At 35.6% G+C, this 26,521-nt stretch overlaps 1 protein-coding gene across 2 annotated transcripts in view; it reads left to right on the top strand.

Annotated features, from left to right (window-relative positions):
• The window catches only part of RELN (reelin), a 548,072-nt gene that overhangs the window by 256,365 nt on the left and 265,186 nt on the right, over positions 1 to 26,521 (top strand). For both annotated transcript variants that reach the window (XM_020984542.2, XM_020984544.2), the window contains exon 8: positions 2,711 to 2,762. In XM_020984542.2, the coding sequence (XP_020840201.1) occupies positions 2,711 to 2,762 (52 nt within the window). The remainder of the gene's footprint in view (positions 1 to 2,710; positions 2,763 to 26,521) is intronic.

Consider the following 26,521-nt stretch of genomic DNA (forward strand, 5'->3'; position numbering starts at 1 on the left):
TATGAGAAAATTGAAGTGTGACCTGAGATGTTAATAAGTCCAGAGCCAGGATCTGCTTCCTATGAAGTGACATCCTTACATATTTAGGACAGACACAATAGCACTTTGCTACCTTGTGCTTTTGTCCTTTTTTGTAGTATAAAATAAAGAAAAATCATTTTACTCTTTAATCTATTTACTCTTAACATGTGGAGAGAAGTGACCTGCAGGAGTTGGTTGTGAATCAAAACACTATTTATCAAGAGATCTTCTGATACTTTGGGAAATTTATTCTACTGTGTAGATGAATTCAGGCTATGGAAGACTCACACCCAAAAAAAATGGGGCTGCGGAACAAAAGACTATGAAAAATGACATTGAGTAGGGTACAAACATCTTTCTACTTACACTTCTCCAAGGGTTAATGGCCTGACCATGAGCAATAAATTCTTCAGATTCAGACAGCTATAAATCTTCATGTTTTGCATGCTTCAGTCTATTCGGGTTATTAAAGCTCAGGCATTTTGTAGCAAAGACTTCCATGTAAATTGTTCTTAGCTCATATATAATATTGATCAAAATCCCTTTTAAGAGGCCCTTTAGTGGCCATGTTGTCAGAATTAAAGAACTACTAGTTTTTCAGGGTAAAATTATATTGATATTTTAGGTAAAGATGAACATTTATAATTGCTAATTTCAAATGGAATTGATTATCTGAATACAAATTATATAGTTCATGGGTTAAGCATGCCCCTTGTTTCTGATATTTTTTTCTTCATTTCCCCTAATTCTCTCTTTTGATAATTATTTCAGAATGCTAAATGAGAAACGAGAAGTGAAAGGAAAATAAATTATCTCACAGCTCCTTAGTCACACTAGTATAAAAAAAAAGGTGTTGACCAATCAGTAGTCATCAGTCTTTGATTATCTGTGGTATCCTGCTCGCCATGCTGTGTACATATAATTTAGGAGTCAGCAGTGTGACTTCATAAGTAGGGGTGACTGCTGAGGAGTTGGAATCCTGAGCAACACAACGCTACATGTGTTTGTGAACCTCTGTGCTCTTTTTTTTTTGCCTTTGTTGATATTACCCAAGTGATCCTCCTATAAACTTCCATGGTATTTAATTACACAAAAATAATAATCACACTTTGCATTTATCTTTACTTCGAAGAACTTATATTTCAAATATTTTTCAAAAAATTTTCTTATACCTTTTCAGCTTTAAGGAATAGGAGGAAAAGCTGCTGTGTACATTTACTTCACATATTCTTCAGTACACTCAGAGAGTCATGTTTTCCTTGGTGTATATCCTTCCTTTACCCACAAAGATTGCAACCTCTTTTTGCTTAGTTAGATGGTGAGCCACACAGCTGAAAAACAAATTCATCACCCAGTGACCAATCTCACAACAGCTAGTATTTATATGGTGCTTTGTGTTTTACAAAATACTTCATATGTTAACCCATTTCCCATCACAAATGACCCTGAGAGGTAGCTGCTATTTTCCCCATTGTACAGATAAGGAAACTGAGAGGCTTGAGGGAGTTTAAGTAAAATTCTCAGGGTCATAAACCAGTAAGCTTTTGAGGAAAGATTTGAATTTGAGTCATCCTGACTCCTAGTCTAGCACTTAATCTGTTAGGCCACCAAGCAATGAGCCTTTCTTTCCCAGTGTAGCTGGGCCTGTCTTCAGATAACTGTCCAATTCCTGATTCCTCCCCACCATAGAAGGAACTGTCAGAGCTTATGCTCTACTGGCAGAACCTCCAAAAACCAGGATCAGCACCCCACCATGATGAGGCATCACACAAGACATTAGTAGGGGAAGGTAACACACTCACATGGTATAGAAATCATCAGAATTCCTGAACATCTATGGCTTTTCTGTTAGCAATGATCCTCTTTATGCTTTAAGACCAAGCATTTACTATAAAATATCTTATGTTTGAATTAGACTGGCATGGATTGTATGGAAAGAATGAATTGTAGCAATTTTTCTACCATTTGCAGTATTCACATAGTTACATTAATAATCAAAATATTGATAATTTTAAGCAAATTATGATGACATAACTCTTCTCAAAGAAGAGTTCTGGGTCATGTTAGCCACTTGTGGTCTATTGACTATTGTCATATACAGTTTATGACCTGTTTTTATTATTATTAGAAGAACTTAAGTTACATACAGGGTGCCCCAAAATTTAATAGCACTCTGAAAATTTTCAGACATTAAAAATTATGCAATAACCTCTGCAAGCCTTTTGAAACAACATAGCATCTCATCAATATGGGATGGTGTTAGCTATTCTTTCATGAAATCGGAGAGAACTAAAGATGTTTTGAGTACATGTCTAGGTTTTTTTTAAAACATAAAAATATTCATCCTATGCCCCAATATTCAGTCTGTGTTCATTGACATAATTTTCTATATATGTTCATTTTTGCATCATTCCCCTTTGCTATCCAGTAAGTTTCACTAGCCCCAACACAGGCAATAAGAGACCTGAAAAATTTGCTATTGTTCCTGAATACAGTGTTAGCTATGTTTCTCCCAGGGTAACATGGAATAGCTCTATCTTCCTAGGCCTGGCCATAAACAAGTTTACAAGAAAAAAAGAAAAGAAACAGATGATAAGAGAATTCTTTTTCTCTGTCACTCATTTTTTTCCTTCTCTTTCTCTGTGTCCTTTTCTATTTATCTCTAATCTTTATATGTTCCTTTCTCTAGACCACTGCTGTCCTTAATACAACAACAGCTTCTGTCCTTCAGTTTTCTATTGGTAAGTATTTATGTCAATTTTAGCTTTTGAAAACATGTTTTTTTAACCTATTGATCATAATGGAGAGAGACCGTGCATAATAGTAGAAGTAGTTGTTGTTTGTCTTCCATTCTCAAAGAGGATGAATAACATTATGAAGGTGATATTGAAGCATAAACAATGAAACTTTATTAATTTAAATCAAATTATGAGTTTTTATTATAAACTGACATTTCTTAGTAGAAGCTGAGTAAAAGAATGGTTCAGTGATCTAAAGTACCACATAATCTGAATGCACTTTGTGATTTTTTTCAACTAAAGCATAATTACCTTCCTAACTGTTTTGTTCAGGCTAATATTTAATTGTGTTACATTCCTTAAGTATACAGTTACAAAGACTGGGAAAGAAATGCTAGGGGGTAAAGGGAGGACAATTTAAATTTACTTTGTAGCCATAATTAACAAGGCATATAAATTCACCTATGGTTAATTAAGTAATGACTATATAATAGCATTTCATGTGACTATTTGATGAATTTTTTGTGAAATATACTTCCTTGATTGATACAGAAATTCCTAAATGAACTATGAGAAATCATTTTAGAAATTGCTCTCAAAGTAACTTAATTATTTCTTTTCTTTGGCTTATCTTTTCTAGTAGTCAGTTAGTAGTCAAATTCATTATTATTTATTGCTTGAATTTATTTTAAAATTAATTTTGATAGCTTTTATTTTTGTATCACTTAAATTTCCCCCTGTATTTTTCCTCTTTCCCCTTCCCAGAGAGCAATTCCTTGTAAGAAATTATTTTTATGAAAAAGAGGAAAAGAAAAAAATGAGTAAAACCAATCAATACAATGAAAAAATACAAAAACAAAAACTTGACATTATATACAGTCTTCCCTAGCCCTGTAACCCCAACCTTATCCTCAGCAAAAGAGTAAGAGGAGTACCTTCTCATATCTTTTTTTAGGGTAACTTTGTTCTTTGTAATTTTGCAACATTCATTTTCATTTGTTTTGTAGTGGTTGTTATTTTTATTTAAATTATTGGAGCCATTGTATATATTGTTTTCTTGGATCTGCTTACTTCATTTTGCATCAGTTCATGTAAGTCTTTCCACGGTTCTCTGGATTCATCTCTAGCACAGTAATATTCCATTACATTCACTTGCCACAGTTTGTCTATCCAGTCCTCAATCCATGGGCATCTACTTTATTTCCATTTCCTTACCACCGCAAAAAGTGATCCAAAGATATTTTTGTGTATAGAGCTTTCTTTTTGTTTGTAATCTCCTTGAAGTATTGCCTACCAGTGGAATCTCTGGGTAAGAAGGCATGGGCACTTGGGCCACTTTATTTGAAGAATTCTAAATTGCCTTCCAAAATAGTTATACTAATTCACAACTCCAGTGATAATACATTTGTTTGCCTGTCTTTCCAGAACCCTTGCAATATTAACTATGTCTTTTGTCATCTTTGCCAATTTTTGCTATGTGTTATATGAAACCTCAAGGTTGTTTTAATTTGAATTTCTCTATTAGTGATTTGAATCATTTTTCTTATGGTAATCTATCTTTATTGTTTTATTAATGTTCTTCTTTCTTGAACATCTCTATCAAATCTGGATAGTTGAAGGTAATATCCATATCAGAAAGATAATGGATCCACTGGGGCATTGGTATTTATTAATGGGCAATTTATACATGATTTTCTTAGTGATTCTATAGGAACATCCAATTATTAACTTCTAGATAGGGTACATCTTTGTTTACTTAAGCCATATTGCCATGGGAAACTCTTGAACACCAATCTTGATTTCCAAGTTGGTGCTATTCAAGAGGAAGGGTATTTAGGAGAAAGTTCTAGATCACTTTCTCTATATCTCTGATGTTTAAAGGAGGTGTAGATTGGTAGAGAATAACTAACTTTCAGTTGGCCACTTTTTTTAAAAAATCAAGTTTTAGATCTTAAAGAGCTGGGAGACTATACTATAGGCTACTAGAAGTTCTCAGATACATGGATGGCAATTTCTTGATGAAGCTAAAGAACCTATTTATTTTACTGAATTGCCTTGTATCAGAGGGGCTATTCCTGAGAGAATAAAGGGATCAGGGGTTGATAAGGGACAGATTGAGTGGGGACTGAAGATTTGGGAACAGATTTGATGAAAGGCTGGGGGGAGGGGAGGCAATATCATTTTACCAAGCTATATGGCAGAGTTTTGTTTAAAACATTGATTTAAATTATGAGGCTAAAAGTAAGAATAATTGACATGGAAAAAAGAACATGGAAAGAAAAAAATAGATTAAAATGATGTTTTAAAAATCCCTACTCTATTGAGAGCTTTAGAAGAAAAATAGACATTTGCCTGGGCCATTCCTATTAATGAGACACCAAAAAAGTATTTTATTATAAGAAATGTATTTTATTAATCTAAGATTTTCTTGAGAGTTGGGTAAGGGATTGGCCTAAACTGCTTCTTAAAGGAAAATTTTTTAACAATTCAGATGAAATAGGTGGGTGGAAAAGAAAACTGAACCATGCATTTTTATTAGTGAGCTATATTGTGAATGTAACATGATATACAGTATTTCCCCAGAATATTTTATTTAACTAAAATGCCCAGATTATCATCACTGTGCTCATATGTATATTAATTCTAATAAGACTAGACTGATGCAAATACCTAAATTCTAAAGATATTATAATTGCATATATTCATTTATAAACTTTAGAAGCCCTATATAACTAAGTGCCAAAATAGCAATAGTAATTAAACACTCATTGCTATGCTCATATTCTTAAGCTCAGAAATGTATATAAAAAGCATGTGTAGGAGGATTGGATATGGTCATTCTAATGTTTCTGTTTCCTGGTTTAATATGGAATACTCCAACTCCATACTAATGGCCAAGGATTGAATATGACCATTTACTTGTGCTAGAGATTTATTTGTTGTCACTTCTTATGAGATCACTTGGGGCTTAATAATGTTCAGTGTGTATTTTTCATGATGCACATATGTATATATATATGGATAATTACATGGTAGATTCTAAAAGTAGTCTCCAAAATGAAATATGCACAAGATAAAATTATGAACAGAGAACCATAAGTCAAAATGTTTGAGTTATTGTTGCATTGGAAAAATGAATTTCTTCATCACAATTATAAATATTTTCAGTTTAATTTTTAATTGCACCTTTAATCCACAAAGAGCCCCCAATGCATGCCAAATATGTGTCCAGAAAGTGCTTGACTTATTACTGAAATGTGTCCTTAAAATGAACTGTTTAAAATGTTTTAAAAATTAATCCTTTTGTTTTCTATTTGTTTAAAATGTTCTTACAACTATTTTTAAATGACTATTGTGTCATATCTCAATGAAATTCAGGATAAAGGTGTTTAAGAAGATGCTTTGTGCAAATTGAAGTTCACTCCATTTCATATAGTGCCTGTTATATGTCCTGCATTGTCCAAGGTGCTAAAGGAACTTAGACATGGTCCCTGACCTTAGAGAGTTTACAACCAAATTTGGTTTGGTAATACTTATGCACCAAACAGCAACTTTTCATAGTCCTGTGATTTCACTTGTGTTGAGAGTGAGGAAAGTGCTTCAACCAACGTACATTAACAGCTCTTCTATAAGTTATAATTTTAGGGAGTTGCTTAGGAGCGCTGAGAAATTAAATGCTCATTCACATGGTCTATATATGTCAGAATCAATACTTTAACACATGTCATCCTGACTCTGAGACCACCTTTCTAACCATTAATTATGCCTTGCTCAAAAGACCCATATAGAATAATATATATAATCAAATGCTGAAAGATGTGACATAGACTTAGTAAGTGTTATTAAGAAGGTAAAGATTAGAAAATGATGATCATGATCATATAATGGCTTAAATATCACTTTACATATATTATGTCACTTAATATTCCTTGTCTGGAGGTAGGTAACTAGGATAATGAGACACTGAAATTGAAGCATACAAGGGTAACGTAAAGGACCTGGGGATGTTTTGCTTGGAGAAGAGATTTATGGAGGAGGGACAGCATAGATGTCATCAGTATGAAGGGCCCTCACATGCAAGAGGAATTAAAGACGGTTTTTTGCCTCCTTCTGCCACTCACCCTCCCCCAGCTATCACCCCATTCTCACTGGAGGGCCAAAGTAGAAACAACACATAGAAGTTGCAATGAGAACTATTCTAGCACAATATTAAGAAAACCTTTCCTAACCTTTGGAGCTGTCCAAAGTACTGCCTCAGGGGTAAGAGATTGTTACTGGTATCCCTTAAACAGAGGTTAGATGATCACTCATCAGAGGGGATTTGTGAACCAAGAAGGGTTGAATTAAATGAATTCTGAGATCCCTACTAACTCTGAGATTCTTTGAATTTGCAACCACTAGAGGTAGATAATACAGGTATCATTATTCTCATTTTAAAAATAAGGACTATTAGAGAGGTTAACTGCCTTGCACAGTCACATAGCTGAACTAATGTAGATTGACTGGAGTAAACACAGAACTTATAGTAAGCAAGATGTGATTATAATATTCACAAGATATGATGACAAAATTCTTACAAGTTAGAAATTGAACACAGGTCTTCTGACTCCAAAACATTGTACATTTTACTACATTTTGCTCTATTATAAGAAAGGAGAATTCAAGCCCTGGAAGGTATTCTGGACTTTAGTCAAATGTAAAAGTTACCAAGGCAGGAAAATATCTGGAAGATGAAAATCTAATAAATAATTCTTTCTTTGAGGTCAGCAGAGTAAAAACTGCCAATTCCATTCTGAGTTTGTTAATCCATGATCCTTAAATCTGGTAAATTATTAGTATACAGGAGGGCAGCTAGGTGGTTAGTGGATGGAGCAAAAGCCCTGGAGTCAGGAGAAACTGAGTTCAAATCCGGCCTCAGACACTTGACACTAGTTGTGTGACCCTGGGCAAGTCACTTAACTCCATTGCCTAGCCAAAAAAAAAAAAATTATCAGTATACATCCAGTATTTGTTTGCAAGTTATAGAAACAGATAGCAATTTTTATTTTCTATGCTTTAACATCAGGCATCCCAAACACTTAGATATGTCTTTGGTGGGTTGGTGATAAGGCAGGATTTCTAAATAGAGAAGAGGCTATTAAGATCACTAAAAACTATCTTCGGAGATGAAATGAATGTTTCTTGTTTTGCATCTGAATTGTCTTAGAAAAATTTTTATGTATACTCCACTAAGAAGTCCCTGACAAGACTGAGAATTAACCAGTATATATTAAATATCTAGAAAGTTTAAAAAATGTAAGGTAAAAAGTTTGAAATAATATTTTTTGGATTTGGAATACCATTCTCTCTGTCTCCTCCTCTCCTACTTCTCCTCTAGTTCTCTCTTCCCCTGCCTCCCTCTCTTCTCCCCATCTCTTCCTCTTTTTTCTTCTCCCTATTTCCTTCTCTCCTCCCCTTCCTTGCTCTCTCTCCCTATTCCCCTCTCCCTTCTTTTTCCCTTTTTCCTCCCTCCTTCTCTTTTTCTTCATTTCCCTCTCCTTCTCCCTCCCTTTCTCCCCCTTTCTTTTCTCTCTCTCTCCACACACAAAAACCTAGGGAAATAGAACTTTTATTTTCAGTTTACTGTATTGAATATCCTGTCTGTTATAAATGATATTTTCTCATGCAGTACTTACAGCAGAAATCAGTTTTCCTCTGAGCCTTATTCATAAACAATTTAATTACTTAGAACTTGATTCAATAGAGAAAAACTCTCCCAATTCTTTAAATATAGATAATTCAGGGGGAAAGAAGAGGAAATGTTGACTTCTTCCTGACATAGTGTGAATTACACTGTGGATCCATAGAAATCTATTTCTAAATTTGATGCTTATTTTTTTCAAAACACTAACTCTTCATGCTGAGTGAACAGTTCCTTGGGGGATTTATGATGAAATAGTAGAAATCTCTCCTAGAAACATGGAAATCCATCAGTAAGAGATGGACCAAAACCCCTGGTGGCTTGAGTTCAAACCAAATCTAAATCAAACTGCTGAAGGTTCACAAATTTTTAATGGCAAAATTAGTTTGAAACATATGTTTTGAGGAGTTAAATAAATATTTTATTTGAACATAAGGTTGTTGAACATAAAATATATCAAAGTAAAATTCCTTTAAATCTAGATCTTCTGATCTTCAAAGAAATATGTTAACACAAAGTAATTATTGCTCTCAGTGACACTAAAAGATAAACACTACTGAGTTATTTAAATCTGAGTGCTTTAGTAGAAAAGATGTTGACTTTAGAACCAAGTGACCTGTGTGACTTTGAGCAAATCAGTTTCCTCTTTGGGCATCAGTGTCCTTCTCTGAAGAAAAAAAAAAAGATGTTGATAACCTCTAAGGTCCTCTCTAGTCCCAGATCTGTGTTTTATAAATAAAATGATGCAACAAATTAAAGTCCAGTATTCCCTACCTCTTCTTCATCCTGAAGTTAACCCATTATATTCTTCTTTTAAGGACTATTTATAAAAGAGAAAAGAACACATATATCATTTTGTAATTCTCTCCTTTAAGGCTCATTCATTTTCTTTGGCATGTGGAGGTAGGACATAGTGGAAAGAGACCTTGTTTTGGAGTCAGAGAACCTGATTTCAAGCCTCATCTCTTGCACTTAGTACTTGTATGACCTTGAGAAGGTCACCTAACTTCTCTGGGCCTGTGTTTCTGTTCTTTAAAATGAGGGGCTTGGATTAATGGGCTATAGGGTCTTATCCAGCTATAAACCTGTGGTCCATGATGTGGGTAGTCACATCCTCCATGGCTGCTGAATGTAATTATACTATGCTTTAGTAAGTGGTTTTGTGGATTGCCATGGAATTTCCTGGTATCAGTCCTTCTGCTAATGTGCCTCTAGCTAAGTGGCCATAAACATATCACCCACCATGAAGAATGTTTTTAAAACCTTTTTTAAACACTTGACTCCACTAGAACAGCCTTTAAGATAGGAGAATCTCCCCCTTCAATGCAATAAGGCATCAAATTAAGACATTAGTGAAGGATACAGATTTTTTAATGCTCATTATATACAATAATATTTTTATTGTTGATATTAAAAGATGGGGCAGCTAGGAGATTCAGTGGAAAGAGCCCTGGACTTGGAATGAGTGGCCTCAGACACTTGCTAGCTGTGTGACCCTAGGCAAGTCATTTAACCTTGTTTGCCTCGGTTCCTCATCTGTAAAATGAGTTGGAGAAGGAAATGGTAAACCACTCCAGTATCTTTGCCAAGAAAACCGCAAACGGGGTCACAAAGAGTCAGACATGACTGAACAAGGAGAAAGTACATTCCAGGTATGGACGATGGTAACTGTGAAGGTACACGTCAGGGAGATTAGAGTGTCATGTGTGAAGAATGGAGAGAGGACCAATTTGGCTAGGCTACGTAGTGCTGAAAGAAGAGTAGTGTATAACAGGGCTGGAAATATTGGTTGGGGTCAGATTGTAAAGGAACTTAAAAGCCAAACAGAGGCAATATGAAGTGATATGCTAAGACATTACTTTAAATAAATCACTTTGGCTGCTGTGAATTAGAGTGAGGAGAGACTTGGAGCAAGGAAACCTCAGAGTGCCATTGTAATAACCCAGGTAAGAGATAGTGAGCACTTGAACCAAGACGGAGGCAGTGTTATTGGAGAGGAGAGGCCAGAAAGGAGGGCTTTTGTGGAAGGAGGAACTGCAAGATTTGGTAACTGACTAATTACGTGAAGCAAAGGAGAGTGGACAATCAAGGACAATACCAAAGTTACAAACCTGGGAGAATGGAAGAGTGGTGATGTAAAATAGGAGAGGAAAGAGGTTTCTTCAATAGAAGTAGAGAAATGTGAAAGAGAGGTAGGTTTAGGGGGAAAGACAATGAAGTCAGTTTTGGATAGACTGAATTTGTGGTGGCTCTGAGAAATATCCAAAGGTCAAAATTGGTGATGCAGGACTGAAGTTCAGCAGAGACTGGGATTAGATAGAGATGTGGAAATACTCTACATACAGAAGGCAATCAAACCCATGTCTTAAAACACACACACACACACACACACACACACACACACACTCACACACACTAAACACTAGAGTTTTTGATAAGGGACATGAACTCTAGCTAGGAAAGTCAAAGAAGGCTTCATGGAGGAAGGGAGGTTTAAACAGGCAAGAAGAAGGGGGTGAGTAAAATGATTGAGACAAGAGAGTGCAAAGCATGTTAAGGAGCTTGTGAGTGATAGGAAGTGATGGTTCTTGAAGGGGTGTAGTAAGGGACAAGGCTGAAAAGTTAGTTTGAGAGGCTGATTGTTGAGTAGATTAAAAGGGAGGATAAGGAGGTTGGAATGGTGATCTGTAGACAGTGGCAACGACATGATAAAAGCCTTATTTGAAAAAAAAAGATTAAGCTGGCAGTGTTTTATATAGGTTGATTGAAGGCAGAGAGAGCTAGTAAGAGGCAGAAGTATGAGGTGATAAAAGCCTGAATTAAGGTGTTAGCACTGGGAATGGAAAGGAAGGAATTTCCATGAGACATTGTAATGGGATTTGGAAATTGATTAAATGTTGAAATAAAATGATAAAGAAGGAAACAAGAGAAGTTAAAAGCTATTGAAGCTTCAAACCTGGATAACTGAGCAAAGGTTGGTACCACTAACAGAAAAGCCACAGCCTAGAAAAACTGATTTTTCAAGGTAATTGATCAACTTGATTTTAGGTATTTTATACTGTGTTGATCTCAATCTGAAATGCCTAATGTAGCTTGAGATACAGGACTAGAATTCAGGAGAAAGTGATGGTTGAAGCTATGAGAGTAGAAAAGGATAGAATGAAAAATAGAGGAATAAAGTCTAAAAATTGGCGAATGTCTACATGAACAAGGTAAAAGAAACAAGAGTGGGGGAGGAGAGAGGGAACCAAAAAAGTTTAGTGTAATAAATGGCAAAACAGAAACAAGTTTTAAGGAGAGCATGGACAAAATATTTAAATGCTGAGGAAAGAGAGCTCAAATCTTGTTATTTGGATTGCTGATAAGCAGGAAATTTTATAGAATTAAATGGTGCACATTTTCATTTTGAGGGGCACAAACCTTGATGACACTGCACCAGAGGTTAATCACTAGTAAATCACACAAAAATCAAGAATTTCAAGGAAATTTGAAGCATAGTTTGGAAGATTCACACACTGAAGAAAAGTTGGTCCCTGAATTAAGGGGACAATTGTCTGTTACTGGAAGGGTAAATGACTGTGTGAAATAAAATGCTTTGCTTTTTGAAATGTATTTTTTGGAGGTTGAAGATTTCATACATGTTGGATATATAAGGGCTAAGAAGTAGATAGAAAGGAAGAGGAGCATGACCATAGTGGTTGATTTTAGATCCTCAAGGTACAATTTGTCATAAATCCAAAGGTGTTACCTAATAAGCTTTGATTTTTTTTTTTGCTAGGAAAGCACCTGAGTGATACAGAATTAAACATAAGATGACTATTCATGTATGCATGATTCAAATGTCAAATTTCTAAGACCTAACTGTGGCAAGATATATTTACAGTTATTAAATTAAATGTGTTGCTAAACATTTTTTTTTCTGCTTCACTACTTTACCCTTGATGGATCTGTGATTTCACCAATATGGTGATTCCCTGTAATAAAACATGTGCCAACTCATCCATGATCTCATACTTCTAATAGTAATAATAATTAGCATTTCTATAGCACCTTAAGATTTGCAAAGCATTTTACAAATATCTCATTTTATCCACACAAGTCTGAGACTTAGCTACTATTATGATCCTCATGTTACAAATGAGAAAACTGAGGCAGACAGGTTAAGTGACTTGCCCATGCTCACATATTTAGTAAATGGCTATGGTCTTCATGACTTCAGATCCAATACCATAACCACTGAGCCATCTAGCCGCCTTTTCCTATCCAACTCTTATCTATATCCTATTGTAAATAATATAAAATTAAAAATATGTATTTTCTAAATGCTAAAAATTTTGCAATTTACTGACTTAAGAAAGTCAGCAAATGCAGAAACATCTCACTATAGCTGCCTTACTTTAAAAAAAAGAATGGGTAGTAATTGCTTTGGGAAACTGGAATTTATAATACATGCAATGCTATTTAAAAATTAAAAGGGAAGTATATTTTGGTATAGGGCTGTTATTTTGTGGCTTTTGCAGTTCTGCTCCATTTGAACTCTTTAGACCCTTGAAACCAATTTATAATGAAAGGTTGAAACTGAGGTTTCATTAACTTACAATGACCCTCTTTTCAAAAACATGACCTTTAATTCTTTTTCTATAGTTATGAATTTGTTGAATTTTCCCAATGGATTCCCCCATCATTGGCATAAGTATTGCTATAGGCACAAAATGACATATGCGAATGATACCAACTGGTATTTGATAATTTGGACTGATGAAAAATTGTGGCCATATTGCTTCCTGAGAATGGCCAATTCTTACTAATGTAACAGTGATTTGTTTCGAGTAGCCTGATCATATTTTCTAGCCTGCTCTAAAGTTGAATTCATTTGCTATTGACAGATGAAAGAATCATTCTCAGATTTCCTCTCAAGTGGAATGGAGTGATTCTTCATTAAAGTGGTATCTTTGGGCTCCTTTCAGCTAGAATTCCCAACTTGCCACATGGGACTGAGAAGCATCCTGAAGCTGCAAAGCCATGCTGCCACAAGGCATTATCATGATTCAATAACCAATTTTCCCCCCCATTTCTCACCCATGAACTCAAATTGCTGCCTTGTAGCTATATCCTCTAAATTTCAACAAAGAACAGTGTGCTTTATTTGTGTGCTCTGTGACTCTGACCATTGTTGTATATGGGGCTGAAGCAGTCATGTAGAGAAACTGTAGCATATGCACCATTAAAGTGGTTTCACCAAGAAGAGTAAAAGTAAAGGAGGCCAAATGAATACTAAGACCTGTCTCTCACAGAGCTGTGATAAGGAGAGTTTGGGGATGGGGGGATGGCTTGTGCTGTTAGCAATTAACATCTATCATTTTTGCCTCTGTTTATGATCTGACATAGGACTAAGGACAAGATTTCATATTTGATACATTCCTATATTTTTGGAGAGTATTTGTCACCAAACACAGGTGAATTCTTTCAGTGGAACATACTAAGATCTATTCTGCTCATATACAAATTGCTTCTATCAAAATAAGGAATTCAATTTACCAGCACAGATTATGACCCATCTGTGAATTCATAGTTAATTGCTAGGGAGTTCTGTTCATAGGATCATACAATCATGAGATTTAGAGTGGAAAGGGACTTTACAGTCCAATGTATGGGTAAGATAGACCTTTTGGGACAAATTCTTTTGGATTTTTTTCCATGTCTCCTAGATTGTGAAACTGGTAGGCATCTAATTAGATGACTATTATGTTAGCCATCTAATTCGGCCTTCCTCCTTGCTCCACCATTTTATGCACAAGGCAACCAAAACTTAGAAAATTTGAATAACTTTGTTTCCAATCATGTTCCTAATTGATAGCAAAGCAAGGAAAAAATTTAAATTACTGATTCCCTGGCCCATCTCCTTTTCAGTATACTATAATTTGGACTCAGGAGTTCTAAAATTGTCTGTTTTAATGCAATATAGAGGAAAGAGTGAGAAGGGAAAAAAGAGTAATGTCAGTCATTCAAAGAAGAAAAAAATAATCATTTGTTGTTGTTCAATTATTTCAATCATGTCCAACTCTTCAAGACCCCATTTAGAATATTCTTGGCAAAGATATTGGACTTATTTGCCATTTCTTTCTCCAGCTTATTCTACAGAAGAAGAAACTGAGGCAAATGGGTTAAGAGACTTTCCCAGGGTCACACAGCTAGTAAGTGTCTGAGGCTAGATTTGAACTCAGGAAGATGAGTCTTCCTGACTTCAGGTCTGGCACTCTAGCCATTGCGCCACCTAGCTGCTATTACTAATTTAATCAATAAATATGTTTAAGTATCTACTATGTGACAATCACTATGTTAGAAGCTGGCAATAAAAGGGTAAAGAATGAACCAATACCTATTTGCAATGAGCTTATATTCTTATGGGGCAGATAATAAGGACCTATATTATATGTATGTATATGAATATGTATATACATATAAAAAAGTCTATGTGCGTTTTATAAATATATATGTATATATATGTGTGTGTGTGTATGTGTGTGTGTGTATATATATATGTATGTATATATATGTGTGTATATATATATGTGTGTGTATGTGTGTGTGTGTGTATATATATATATTTGTTATTTCCCCTATTAGAAAAAAAAAGCTTGTAAGTAACACAAAGTAATTAGGCCCAAGATAATTTGGGAGAGAAGGCATTATCATTTGAGGGATCAGGAAAGCCTTCATGGAGAAGATGGTGCCTAAGCTGCATCCTAAGTGAAAAGAGGGACTTTATGAAGCAGAGTTAAGGAGGAAGTGCATCCCGGATATGTATTCCAGTGCAAAGACACAGAAATGAGAAAGGGAGTGTCATGTGTCAAGAATAGAAAAGGCCAGTTTGGCTGTCTAGGAGCTGGCTTTGGAGCTAGGCTGGAAGCAGGTTGTGCATGGCTCTGAAAGCTAAACACAGGAGTTTATGGTTTTACCTAGAGGCAAAAGGAAAGCTACTGAAGTCAGTTGAGTAGGAGAGTCGCACGGTCAGAACAGTGCTTAAAGAAAATTACTTTGGAATCAGTATGTAGGATAGACTGGGGGGGGAGGGAAGAGACTTTGAGTCAGGGAAACCAGTTAGGCTATGGAAGTAGTCTAGGAGAGAAATGATAGGGACCTGAACTGAGGTGGTAGCTTTGTGAGTAGAGAGAAAGGAGATATTTGAATGCAAAGGATATTGTATGGGAAAATAGCAAGATGTAACAGTGGATTTGGGTGTGAGGTTAGGCAGAGTGAAAAGTCCAGGATAAAGCCAGGGTTATGAAGCTGAGACCCTGCAAGGAGGATGCCACACTTGACGGGACAAATAAAATTTGGAAGAGGAGAGGGTTTAATGGGAAAGATGATGAGTTCTATTTTGGACATATCGAGTTTAAGATATGTTTGAAATATCCAGTTTGAAATATCCAATAGCAACAACAGTCACAATAAGATCAACAAATATTTATTAAGAGCCTACTACATGCAAAACATGGTGCTAAGTGCTGAAGAATCAAAGCAAAAAAATGAAAGTATAGGGGCAGCTAGATGGCTCAGTGGATAGAGCACCGGCCCTAGAGTCAGGAGGACATGAGTTTGAAAACGGTCTCAGACCAGGCACTTGACACTAATTAGCTGCGTCACCCTGGGCAAGTCACTTAACCCCAATTGCCTCACCAAAAAGAAAAAAAAGTGAAAGTGTCCATGCCTTCAAAGAGCTTACAATCTACTAGGTAGAACATAATGCATCTACTGTGTGGCATATTGAACTAGAGTCATTCTAATGGGATACCAAACCAGCCTTTCTGCTGTTTAATAAAACAGCAGGGACCACAATTAATATATTCCTACATAATAACTGACAACATAGTGCTTTAAGGTTTACAATGTTTTGCCTACTTTATCTCACTTTGATTCTCACAACAATCCTCTGAGGCAGATGTTAAAAATATTATCCCCCATTTTATAGATGAGGAAACTGAGGCTGAAAGAGATTAAGTGACTTGCTCATACTCACATGGCAAATATCAGAGGTTGGTTTTGAATCCAGGTCTTTCTGACCTCCAGGCCCAGCACTCATTCTGTCACACTACACTGCCCCTAGAGTTGCACACATTGAAAGGTAATATGGCTGGCTAGAGAGTTGGCCTTAAAGTAAGAAAGACCTGAATCTAAGTCCTGCCTCAGATACATGCTGACTATGAGTCCTTAGGAAAGTTTCTTAACACCTTAGTGAGCCAGTCAACCGCCTCATACTATAGGGTACAGAGCAGGTGCTCATATGCATTGGTGGAGGGATTTCCTCATCAGAAGTTCCCTATGCCAATGAAACAATAAGTCTGTACCAAAAATAGGTATATAATTGTCATATCTGTCTTTTATACCAATACCTTCAGGCTGTCTTGCTCAGCTTTTTATTGAAGATCAACATAAGTGCAATTTAGTCCTCCGTTTTCTGGAAGAGCACATAATATTCCAAGAAAGTAGACAAGCTTTGCTTTTTTAAATAAAGTTTCTCAGGAGGGTTCTCCCACCCTTTCCACATTTCCAGCTCCCCTCCTCAGATTTCCTGCCACCTTAAATTAAATGCATTGTCCCCCATTTGTATGTCTTGAAAAGATGGAAGAATGTGTGAATCCTTTGAGAATCTGAGACTGTAGCAAATGGAAGTTCTAAATCAGCTGATAACCTCCCTCTTCTAAGTTTATGATCTTTATATATCATATTCTGTTTGTCTTTTCTTGCATTTCGAACACTGCCTGAGTCTCTGAGGTCTAAGAGTTGAGTGATGACAGAAGGAATGCTTATGATCCTAGAATTCCCAGCAGGGCTCTTTCCAGGCTCTGTTGGAGTCTTCAGTAGTTATTGGCTCTTCTGTTACACGCAGGGACATGATTTCTGGAAGTGTTTTCCCCACTCTATAAATTCTACCTGATCAGTTTCTTCCTTCTTCAGAGACTCTGGCGTGTGGGTTGAGGGGAGAGGGAGGAAAGAGAGTTATTTTTGAGAGATAGCTTTGAAGAGGGAGCTTCCTCCAGGCAACACTTGAATACTTGTGAGTGCCTGGGAGGGAAATATCTCCTTGGATTGTTTCTGCCCCAGTTTGTTGAAAAGAGGCATGTGCTTAGTACAAAAGGCTACCTTCAAATCAAGACGAAATAAAGCTTTAGACACCATTCATTCATTCTTTCCCTTTACTAATAGAGGGGATCAGAAGCAGATATTGGAATAATAATAATCCCATGGGACATTGGACATAGTCTCTCTTAACCTCAGTTATCTGAAAAAAAAGGAATTGGATTAGATTAGCTGTTCTAGCTCTACAATCGCCTGATACCATTATTTCAGCATGCAGGAAGAGGAGGCAAATGTTGAATTCTCAGCACATATTATTTATTAGTTTCAGACCCAGACTTGATTTCATGCCCAATAAAGTGTCTTCAGCTTATTTCTTTCTTCACATCATAGAATTTTAGGGAGGGGAAAGTTCTGTTTGTGAACTTTGAGAAACTTCATGATTAAAGCATGTATTTTCACTGAATTCATAATGGATATTGTGGTTAAATAGTCAACTGCATAATTATCCAATGAGCATATTTTCAGTATGCTTAACGTTGAATACATTTGATTAGCACATAATTAGGATGCATTCATTTGTGTGTGGATTCTTGACATTCTGCACTATAATCACTCTAAAGGGCTACCTTGGGCTCTGCTTAGAGGCATTTCAGTTAAGGAGTCAATGGCATAATAGGTTCTCCTGCTGTTCTTGAACCCCTGAGGTTCACAAGGGTCAAAGTAGATGCCACTCAGGTTCATCTTCTACATAGCCCACAAATCAGCAAGACATTTCTTGACTTAAATAAACAAATCCTTTTAAACAACTTTCTCCTAATTCAGTCTCATTGAGCAATTGTGATTCAATTCCAATGAAAAGGTTTTGATACTTTATGAAAAGCATGAAATTCACCTTGAAAGTATAAATATTAAATTTCTACTTGTCGCCTTATTGTCAAAAAGCTTTTATCAATCAAGTGATTTACAATATTATGTTAGGCACTGTATGAAATGAATTAAAATGAAACCTGTCCCCTAGGAACTTGCAATTTAAAGAGAAGATACAAAAATATACTGACATGCAAACAGTAGAATGAAAATATCAAATGGATACCTGAATATATAGTGACATGTAGTATGTATTATGATTTTCTAACTTATTATTATAGAAATTATTATTATAGAAATTAATCCTTCTTATCTTAGGATCATAAGATCGTAGATTTGGAGCTGAAGGGCCTTAGAAGCCATCTGGTCGTACCTCTTCATTTTACAGATGAGGAAATTAAGGCTTTAAATGGTTAAGTTCTAGGACCAGGGTCACACTCTTGGGACAAGTCTCTATCCTGCTATTATTCTATTTGGATTTAATTTTCTGAGGATTATTGCACATGTGGATAAAATAACTACTTCTGTAATGGAGTAAACGTAATAGCATACATTTCTTTCTTCTCTAGGCTCACTGAAAGTGTCCTAATGACACCTTCAGTAGCAGATTAGATGATGAGGATAATATGGACCTCATCTTTTTCCCAAAAGAGTTTGATTTGTCTATTAGATCTTTGTATTTTGAAAGCTTTTCAATACACACAGCTTGCCACACGTGATTATTTACTACCACAGATTCTTGAGCTTTTTGTGGGTCAATGATATGTCTAAGTAATGAAAATGATGTTGGTGTTCTTGCTACTATTTGGAGTCAAAGGAGAAAGCATGGCTTAATGGAAAGAACAATAAACTTGGAGTCCTGACCCTGCCATGGACTAGCTGTGTGGCCTTTAGAAATTCAATTGTCAAAATGGGAGGAGGGAGAAAAATCAGTTTTTTGCTCATTGAAAAAAATTAATTTGCAAAAAGTCATTTCAACTCCCTGCACTGCAGTTTCCTCATCTGTTTGACAGGATTGGACTACATGGTCCATCTCTATGGTCTCTTTCAATGGTAAATCCTATGATCATGTGACATTATGCTAGTGAATTTTAATATCATTTTCTTAAGTCACTGTCTGGAGTTGTACAGGCATTTTTCCTACCAGTTAAGTCACGTCCACCTCCCTCTTTTTTATGCTTTAATAACTTCACCTATCTTTTTAGGGAGGTGCATTGTGTAGGAATCAGGTCTGCCAACATGCTAGTCAAATCACTTTGCATTGCTTCCATTTGGTAAATAATGGGTAGTAATTTATACAAAATAATTTTTGTTATTCTCCTGATATTTTTAAGCATCCTTGGGATTTTCTTTCTTTTTTTCTTTTTGGTGAGGCAATTGGGGTTAAATGACTCGTCCAAGGTCACACAGCTAGTAAGCATCAAGTGTCTGAGGCCAGATTTGAACTCAGGTCCCCCTGACTCCAAGGCCCAGAGCTCTATCCACTGTGCCACCTAGCTGCCCCCATCCTTGGGATTTTTCAAAAATTTCCTAATATTAAAGCATGCCTTCATGCCTTTACCATGTATTAATTGACAACATATTTTATCTATTGATAAAAAAAGGGGATGGAGAAATTCTAGATGAGTGATGATAATGAAAATAGGGATACACTGTTGTGAATCATTAACCAGGAATTAATCTTGACAGAAAAGATGGGTATTAAGTTATTTGCATGTTGCAGTTAAGGCAGTTCATAGAGTAAAGTTCTAGTTGTCATGCCTTAACACATCTAATTGTAGCAATTTATACTTGTAGCTTTTTTTGGCACCAGAAAAAGGTTCCAAAAGTACAAGAACAGATATGCAAATCCTTATAGCAGCTAGTTCTGGCTGCTATAGAACTACTGTAATCCAGCTTCCATAATATTCCTCAAATCTGACCCAAGTGATAAGGATTCCTGTGCATTTAGTTCTTCTAATTTGGTTCCTGGTTAAGGTCCTTATCCTACTTTAAGGAAGTCTTTAATAGTAAAGAAATATGGTGTTTCCAAACAAAAAAAAAAAACCCTACCTCCTTTACATTAATTGATATTTGATATCCCAACAACAGTCATTGATCATGTTTATACAGCAGGTTCTACAAAAAGTTGCATGTAAGATACAATCCCTGCCTTAAGTAGCTTATAATTTAGTTGAGGAAAGGCAACATAAACACATTGAAAGCTAAGTAATAAGAAAAACAAAAACAGAAAATTTGTAATAGGGCAGTACATGATTACAAATCACTGAGAAAATAGTAAAATAGTATACCTAGTAAGCAATATGATTTTGGAAAATGGAGAGATTGCAGCTGGCTGGAGTGACCTAGGAAAGCTTTGAGATTTGAGTAGAATAGTTAAAGGTCAGGATTTTGCTGGGGAGGAAGAAGAGAAGGAAGCATTTCAGACATTTAGAATAACGTGAGCCAAGACATGGTTATGGAAAACTTTCATTTTTCTTAGGGACTAACAATGTCACTTAGAAAAGGAAGAGCAAAGAAAAAGGAATATTAACTCTGAATAAGATTGTAATTTCTTATCTTTTTTGTTATTCTTTAGTCATTTTCAGTCATGTCTGACTGTTCCCCTTTCGGGGTTTTCTTGGCAAACATACTAAAATGGTTTGCCATTTCCTTCTCCAGCTTATTTTACAGATGAAGAGACTGAGGCAAACATGGTTAAGTGACTTACCCAGGGTCACAAAGCTAGTAAATGTCTGAGGCCAAATTTGAACTCAGATCTTCCTGACTCCAGGTCTAGCATTCTATATACCTTTTATGTATATAACCCTGTTTAAGTGTATTTCTAAGAATATAAATTTTTATTTCTTCTCATTTTTTCTTTTCCATCTCAGTAAATCCTAGTTTTGTTTTCATGATATACCTGTGAGTTCCATCAGGAGGTGAATGATCAGTTAGTTGGGTTTAAAAGAAATTACTGATATCTTTGTTATTGAGGCAGTTAGGTGGCACAGTGGATAGAGCACTGGCCCTGGAGTCAGGAGGACCAGAGTACAAATGTAACCTCAGACACTTGACACTTACTAGCTGTGTGATGCTGGGAAAGTCATTTAACCTCAATTACCTCTAAGAAAAAAAGAAGAAAGAAGGAAAAGAAAAAGAAGAAAGATATCTTTGTTATATCACCTACATTTCCTAACACATTCCTCCCCTACCACTCCTGAGTGATCCTATTTAATAAAAAATTTAAAAGGGGGGAAAAAACGGGTCAACAAAACTAGCTAATATATTGAAAAAGTATAACATTACGTGGGGGTACTCCACACTCCTAGAGCCTCACCTATGCAGAAAAAGGGGTGGGAGATGTGCCTTCTCCTATCTCTTCTGTGGGGGCCAAGCTTGAACATTATAGTTTTTCAGTTTCAATCATTTTGTTCTTTCCATTTATATTGTAGTCATTTTGTATAATGTTTCCCTGGTTGTATTAACTTCAACTGCTTACTTCTTTCCCTGCTTCTGTTTTGATCATATTCCTCATTTCTCATTATAGTATATATTCATATTACCATATTCCTCATTCCAGTACAGTAATATTCCATTACATTCACATACCACAACTTCTTTAGTCATTTCTTAATCAATGAACATCTAATTCATTTTCAGTTCTCTGCTACAAAAGGTGCTGCTATCAATACTCTGCTGCATATGGGACCCTTTTATTTGGATCATTTAGTTTTAAGACATTACCTTTTTTGCCTAAGTTGATTTCAAGTAGTTTAAATTCAGATCTGTGGGGGAAGGAGACTCTGGCAAGGAAGAAAGTATTCTATATACTGGTAGAAGATGACAGATAACAGAGAAGTGTCTCATGTGGTACCTATGACTTATCTAAACACATTGTGAGTTCTCAAGAAACGTTGTGGACTGTGATGGTTCCTGAAAGTTCTTTTTAGTATGTACATGCTTAAAGTTACACAATCTTCCCTCACCTGGGATCCATTAAAAGAAAAACCAAAGCATTCTTGTAGCTCCTGAAGATCTAGATATCCTATGGGGAAGGGATGGGCTGGCTATCTCCTAACAGGATGAGAAAGCTAACAGATCTGGAATGAGGCATATGCCAGCCTGAGTAGAAGAGCACAATCATCAACTTCCTAAGAACAAACTTTCTCAAATTAATATTATTTACTTATTTCTATAGACTCATAAATCAGGAGAATGCAACGGATGTAGTCCGTCTGCATTTCAACCAAGCTTTTGTCAGAGTCTCCCACAATATTCTTGGGGAGAAGATGAATATATTTGGGTGGATGTTAGTGTAGTTAATTGGTTTCATAACTGGCTGAAGGAATGGCATCAAACTAGAATTCTATAGTTCTCAGTTCTCAACACAGGTTTGTTAACTTGCAAAATGACACAAAGCTGGGAGAAATAGCTAATTTTGTTGTCAGAGAATGGGAGTTGAAAAAGCTCTTGACAGGTAAGAACTATGGATAGATGTAAGAAAGTTAAATTTTTTTTAAATGTAAAACAGAGAACGTAGGTTTAAAAAAATCAATGGTACAAGCACAAGAAGGACAAGATGTGACTGGACAAGTTTTAAGTGACTTTAAAATGAGGCAGTGAGGTGGTGCAATAGAGTTTGGAACCTAGACTCAGGAAAACAAGTTCAAATTCAGTCTTAGACACTAGCTGTGTGATGTTGAGTAGGTCACCTAATCTCTGCCTGCCTTAGTTTCCTCATCTATAAAATGGCGATGATAATAACACTTACTTCCCAGGGTTGTTACTGTCAGGATGAAAAGAGATAGCATGAAGCACTTTGCAGACTTTAAAACATTATATAAGTGCTAGCTACTATTATTTAAAGTTGTTGTTTGTCCTTCATGGACAGTGAACCGTGACATCAGGGAGATGATGCCATGACATGCTGGTGAATTGGATTAAAAGTCACCAAGCCTCATTCTTTCCTTGGGAGCCCTCTAGGTCCGTTAGCCAGGTAGTGATCAGAATGACTGGAGATCACCCTGGATGCCTATTCAAAGTTAAATAGGACTCAGCAGTGTAAGGTGGTTGCCAAAAATGCTAATGTAAAACTCACATGGCATTGGGGGGGAAAAGGGTGTGGAAAATAAGGGAAATAACAGTCCCCGTGTACTTTCTCCATTGAGTAAACACCTAGAGTATTGTTTTCAGTTTTGCATTTTAAGGACACTGGTAAGATAAAGAATACTCAAGGAATGGTAACCAAAACAGTGAAGATTCTCAAAACTAGTCATATAGGGACCATTTGAAGGAATTAGCACTGTTTTACCCGGAGAAGAGAAAACAGAAAGGCAAAGTATAGCTATCATCAAAAATTCAAAGAAATGTTAAATGGAAGAGGGATTAGAAGTATTCCCTGTTCTCCATTCTTTGCAGAGGTCAAAAAACAATGGGTATGAAACAGTAAAGATTCGTTGTTTTTTCAGTCGTGTCTAACTCTCCATGACCCCATTTGAGGTTTTCTTGGCAGAGATACTGGAGAAGTTTGCCATTTCCTTCTCCAGCTCATGTTACAGATGAGGAAACTGAGGCAAACAGAGTGAAGTGACTCTCCCAGGGTCATACAGCTAGTAAGTGTCTGAGACCAGATTTGAACTCAGGAAGGTAAGTCTTCCTGACTCCAGGCCCAACATTCTATCTACTGAGCCACTTAGCTGCCCCTAGACTTTTTCAATATGTTGCCTAGTTTTGTTGAACTGTTTTATTCTTTCTTTTCTTTTCCCTTTGTTATAAGGGATGGTTTTTTCTCTCTCCGTCTCCCTCTCCTTCTCTCTCTTTCCCAGAGGGAAGAAGAAAGAAATTTAGATAACGTAAAAACAAAAACAATCAATAAAAATTTATTCTAAAACACTTACTCTACATGATTCCAAAGTACAATATTTGGATTAACAGGTAGAATTTATAGGGAGATAAGTTATTTGATAGCATAAGGAAAAATCTCCAAATTATGACACCTGCCATAAATTGGAATCAACTGTCTCACAGGGTAATCAGTTTTCTCTTGATGTAGATATTTAGCAAAAGGCTGAATGACTTCTAGTCAGGGACTTTATTGAAGGGATTTGTTCATGACCAAGTGGTTGGACTAGATGCCCTCTAAGTTCATTTCCTACTCTGAGATTCTCCAAGTCAATAACCTGTGTTATAGGTAGCTCTAGGACAAAGGTTACATTTGACTGATTCATTGATTATCTTGTTATATTTCACATTTAAAAAGTAGAAAGGTTAGAATGGTGTCTGTGGGTTTTGCTGAATTATACAAGGACTAAATGTTTACTTAGAACTAGGATTAAAAGTTAATATCCATTCAAGTTGTCATTTTAATGGAGTTTAGCTACGTGATTTCTATGGTTTAATAGCTCGTACTAAGTTTCAATGAACTTGTGCTTCTCTGAAACTGCAGGACAAACCCATTGTCAACAATCTTTTAATAACTTTTTTCTAGAACAAATACTAAAGTGTTGTTTCAGGACAGTAAATATTAATGATTTCTTTATAGAACATATTTAGAAAGCAGATTCGCAAACCATTATAGGTTTTGTTTCAGATATTAAATGTGTATTACAATAAGGTCTTAAACTTAATCCTGCTTGCAACATATTATTAGGATAACATTTTTCATATGATGGAAATTGTCCTATTTTAGGAAATGCTAAGTATATTATTTGGTCCAGAATACAGCTGTTTTAAGGGACTTCTCTTACATTTGTAGATTTTTTTAAAAGAGAAAATACTTAAAAAGCAAAACCCTAGACAAAAGTTGTCTCCATATCTTTCTAATATAGAACAAAGTATATTCTACTTAGTAGTAGTTGGGTATAGTTTTAAAACAAAAATGAATGTATAAAAAAATTGGTAGGAGTAGGATTTTATTCATTCTCTATTGAAGATGGTGAATGAGAATAGATGAAGAAAGAAATACTTAGGCTGATAGAAAAGTTGTTCTCTGTAATTACTTTGTTTCACTTCTTGTAATTTTATTGGACAATTTTGTCATACCTTTCTAATAAATATTTTTAAAGTCTTCAGTGTTTTTTTTCACTTTTGAAAATGATTGGCCAAATCCTTTAAGTATGTGAAATTCTCTACAATTGGTCCACTATTTCCAAATCCTTTACAGCCTTGTAAATATGTATCTTTGCTTGTGAAATTGATATCCATGAAATAAATACATATATTATTTTAATGTCTATGAGCAAAGTACATTCAATACTATGACTATTCTAATTTCTTAGATAATTTATTTATTGTAGTTTATACAACCAACCTAAATCGTTAGGTGTTAAAATGGCTTAAGCTTCAGTAAATATAAATGTTAAATGGTCAATTGTTCGTGGTGATAAAGCCATGTATAGATAGTTGAAATATCCCCAGATAATTAAAAAGTCATTGTGACCAGTGACTTCAGCCTTCTCCCCAACAAGTGAAATTTTCCAACAGAAATCTCCTGGGCTGTAGTAAGGTGAAGAATGACTTGCCATGGAATTTAGAAATGATTTCAAGGGATCGAGAATACAGTGTACATACAGATCTCCAGTTATGGGGACCACTTCTTACTGGTGCATGACAGGGTTCTGCCTCCTCTCCTTCCCTGCTTATTCTTTCTCCCTAGGGCAGCTTTTGCCTCAGTATATCTTTTCCTATAGGTACTAAAATTTAAAAAAATTCAAAGTGAAAAAAAAATTTGTTTCCCCTCTCTCTATCAATGAGTAATAAACCAAATACATAATAAGTAATAAATAAACCAAAGCCAGGCTGTTATAGTGGAAAAAAGGAACCATGAAGTACTTTGTGATACCTTACCTTTAGCATACTATATAACCCCTAAACAATCAAAACTTAATAGTGGACCGTTACTTATATTTCCTGGTTAGCTAGTCAGTAATTTTTCTAGGGTGAATGATTTTATTAAATTAATGAAATGTTATGTAAGGTTTCCCCTGTCAGCAGAAATTGGAGTAAAAAGAATTATTTTAAATTTGTATCAGTGCTAATATTCATCTATTTCATTACCATGAAGAGTTCTCTCCTATCACAGAAATTTAATGTAATCCATTTAAAATTAAGTAGTTAAGTCACATTCTGTGATGTATCAAACGAGCAAAGAAAT

Source organism: Phascolarctos cinereus, unplaced genomic scaffold (genome assembly GCF_003287225.1).
Source record: "Phascolarctos cinereus isolate Bilbo 61053 unplaced genomic scaffold, phaCin_HiC Scaffold_1;HRSCAF=81, whole genome shotgun sequence".
Classification (NCBI taxonomy): domain Eukaryota; kingdom Metazoa; phylum Chordata; class Mammalia; order Diprotodontia; family Phascolarctidae; genus Phascolarctos; species Phascolarctos cinereus.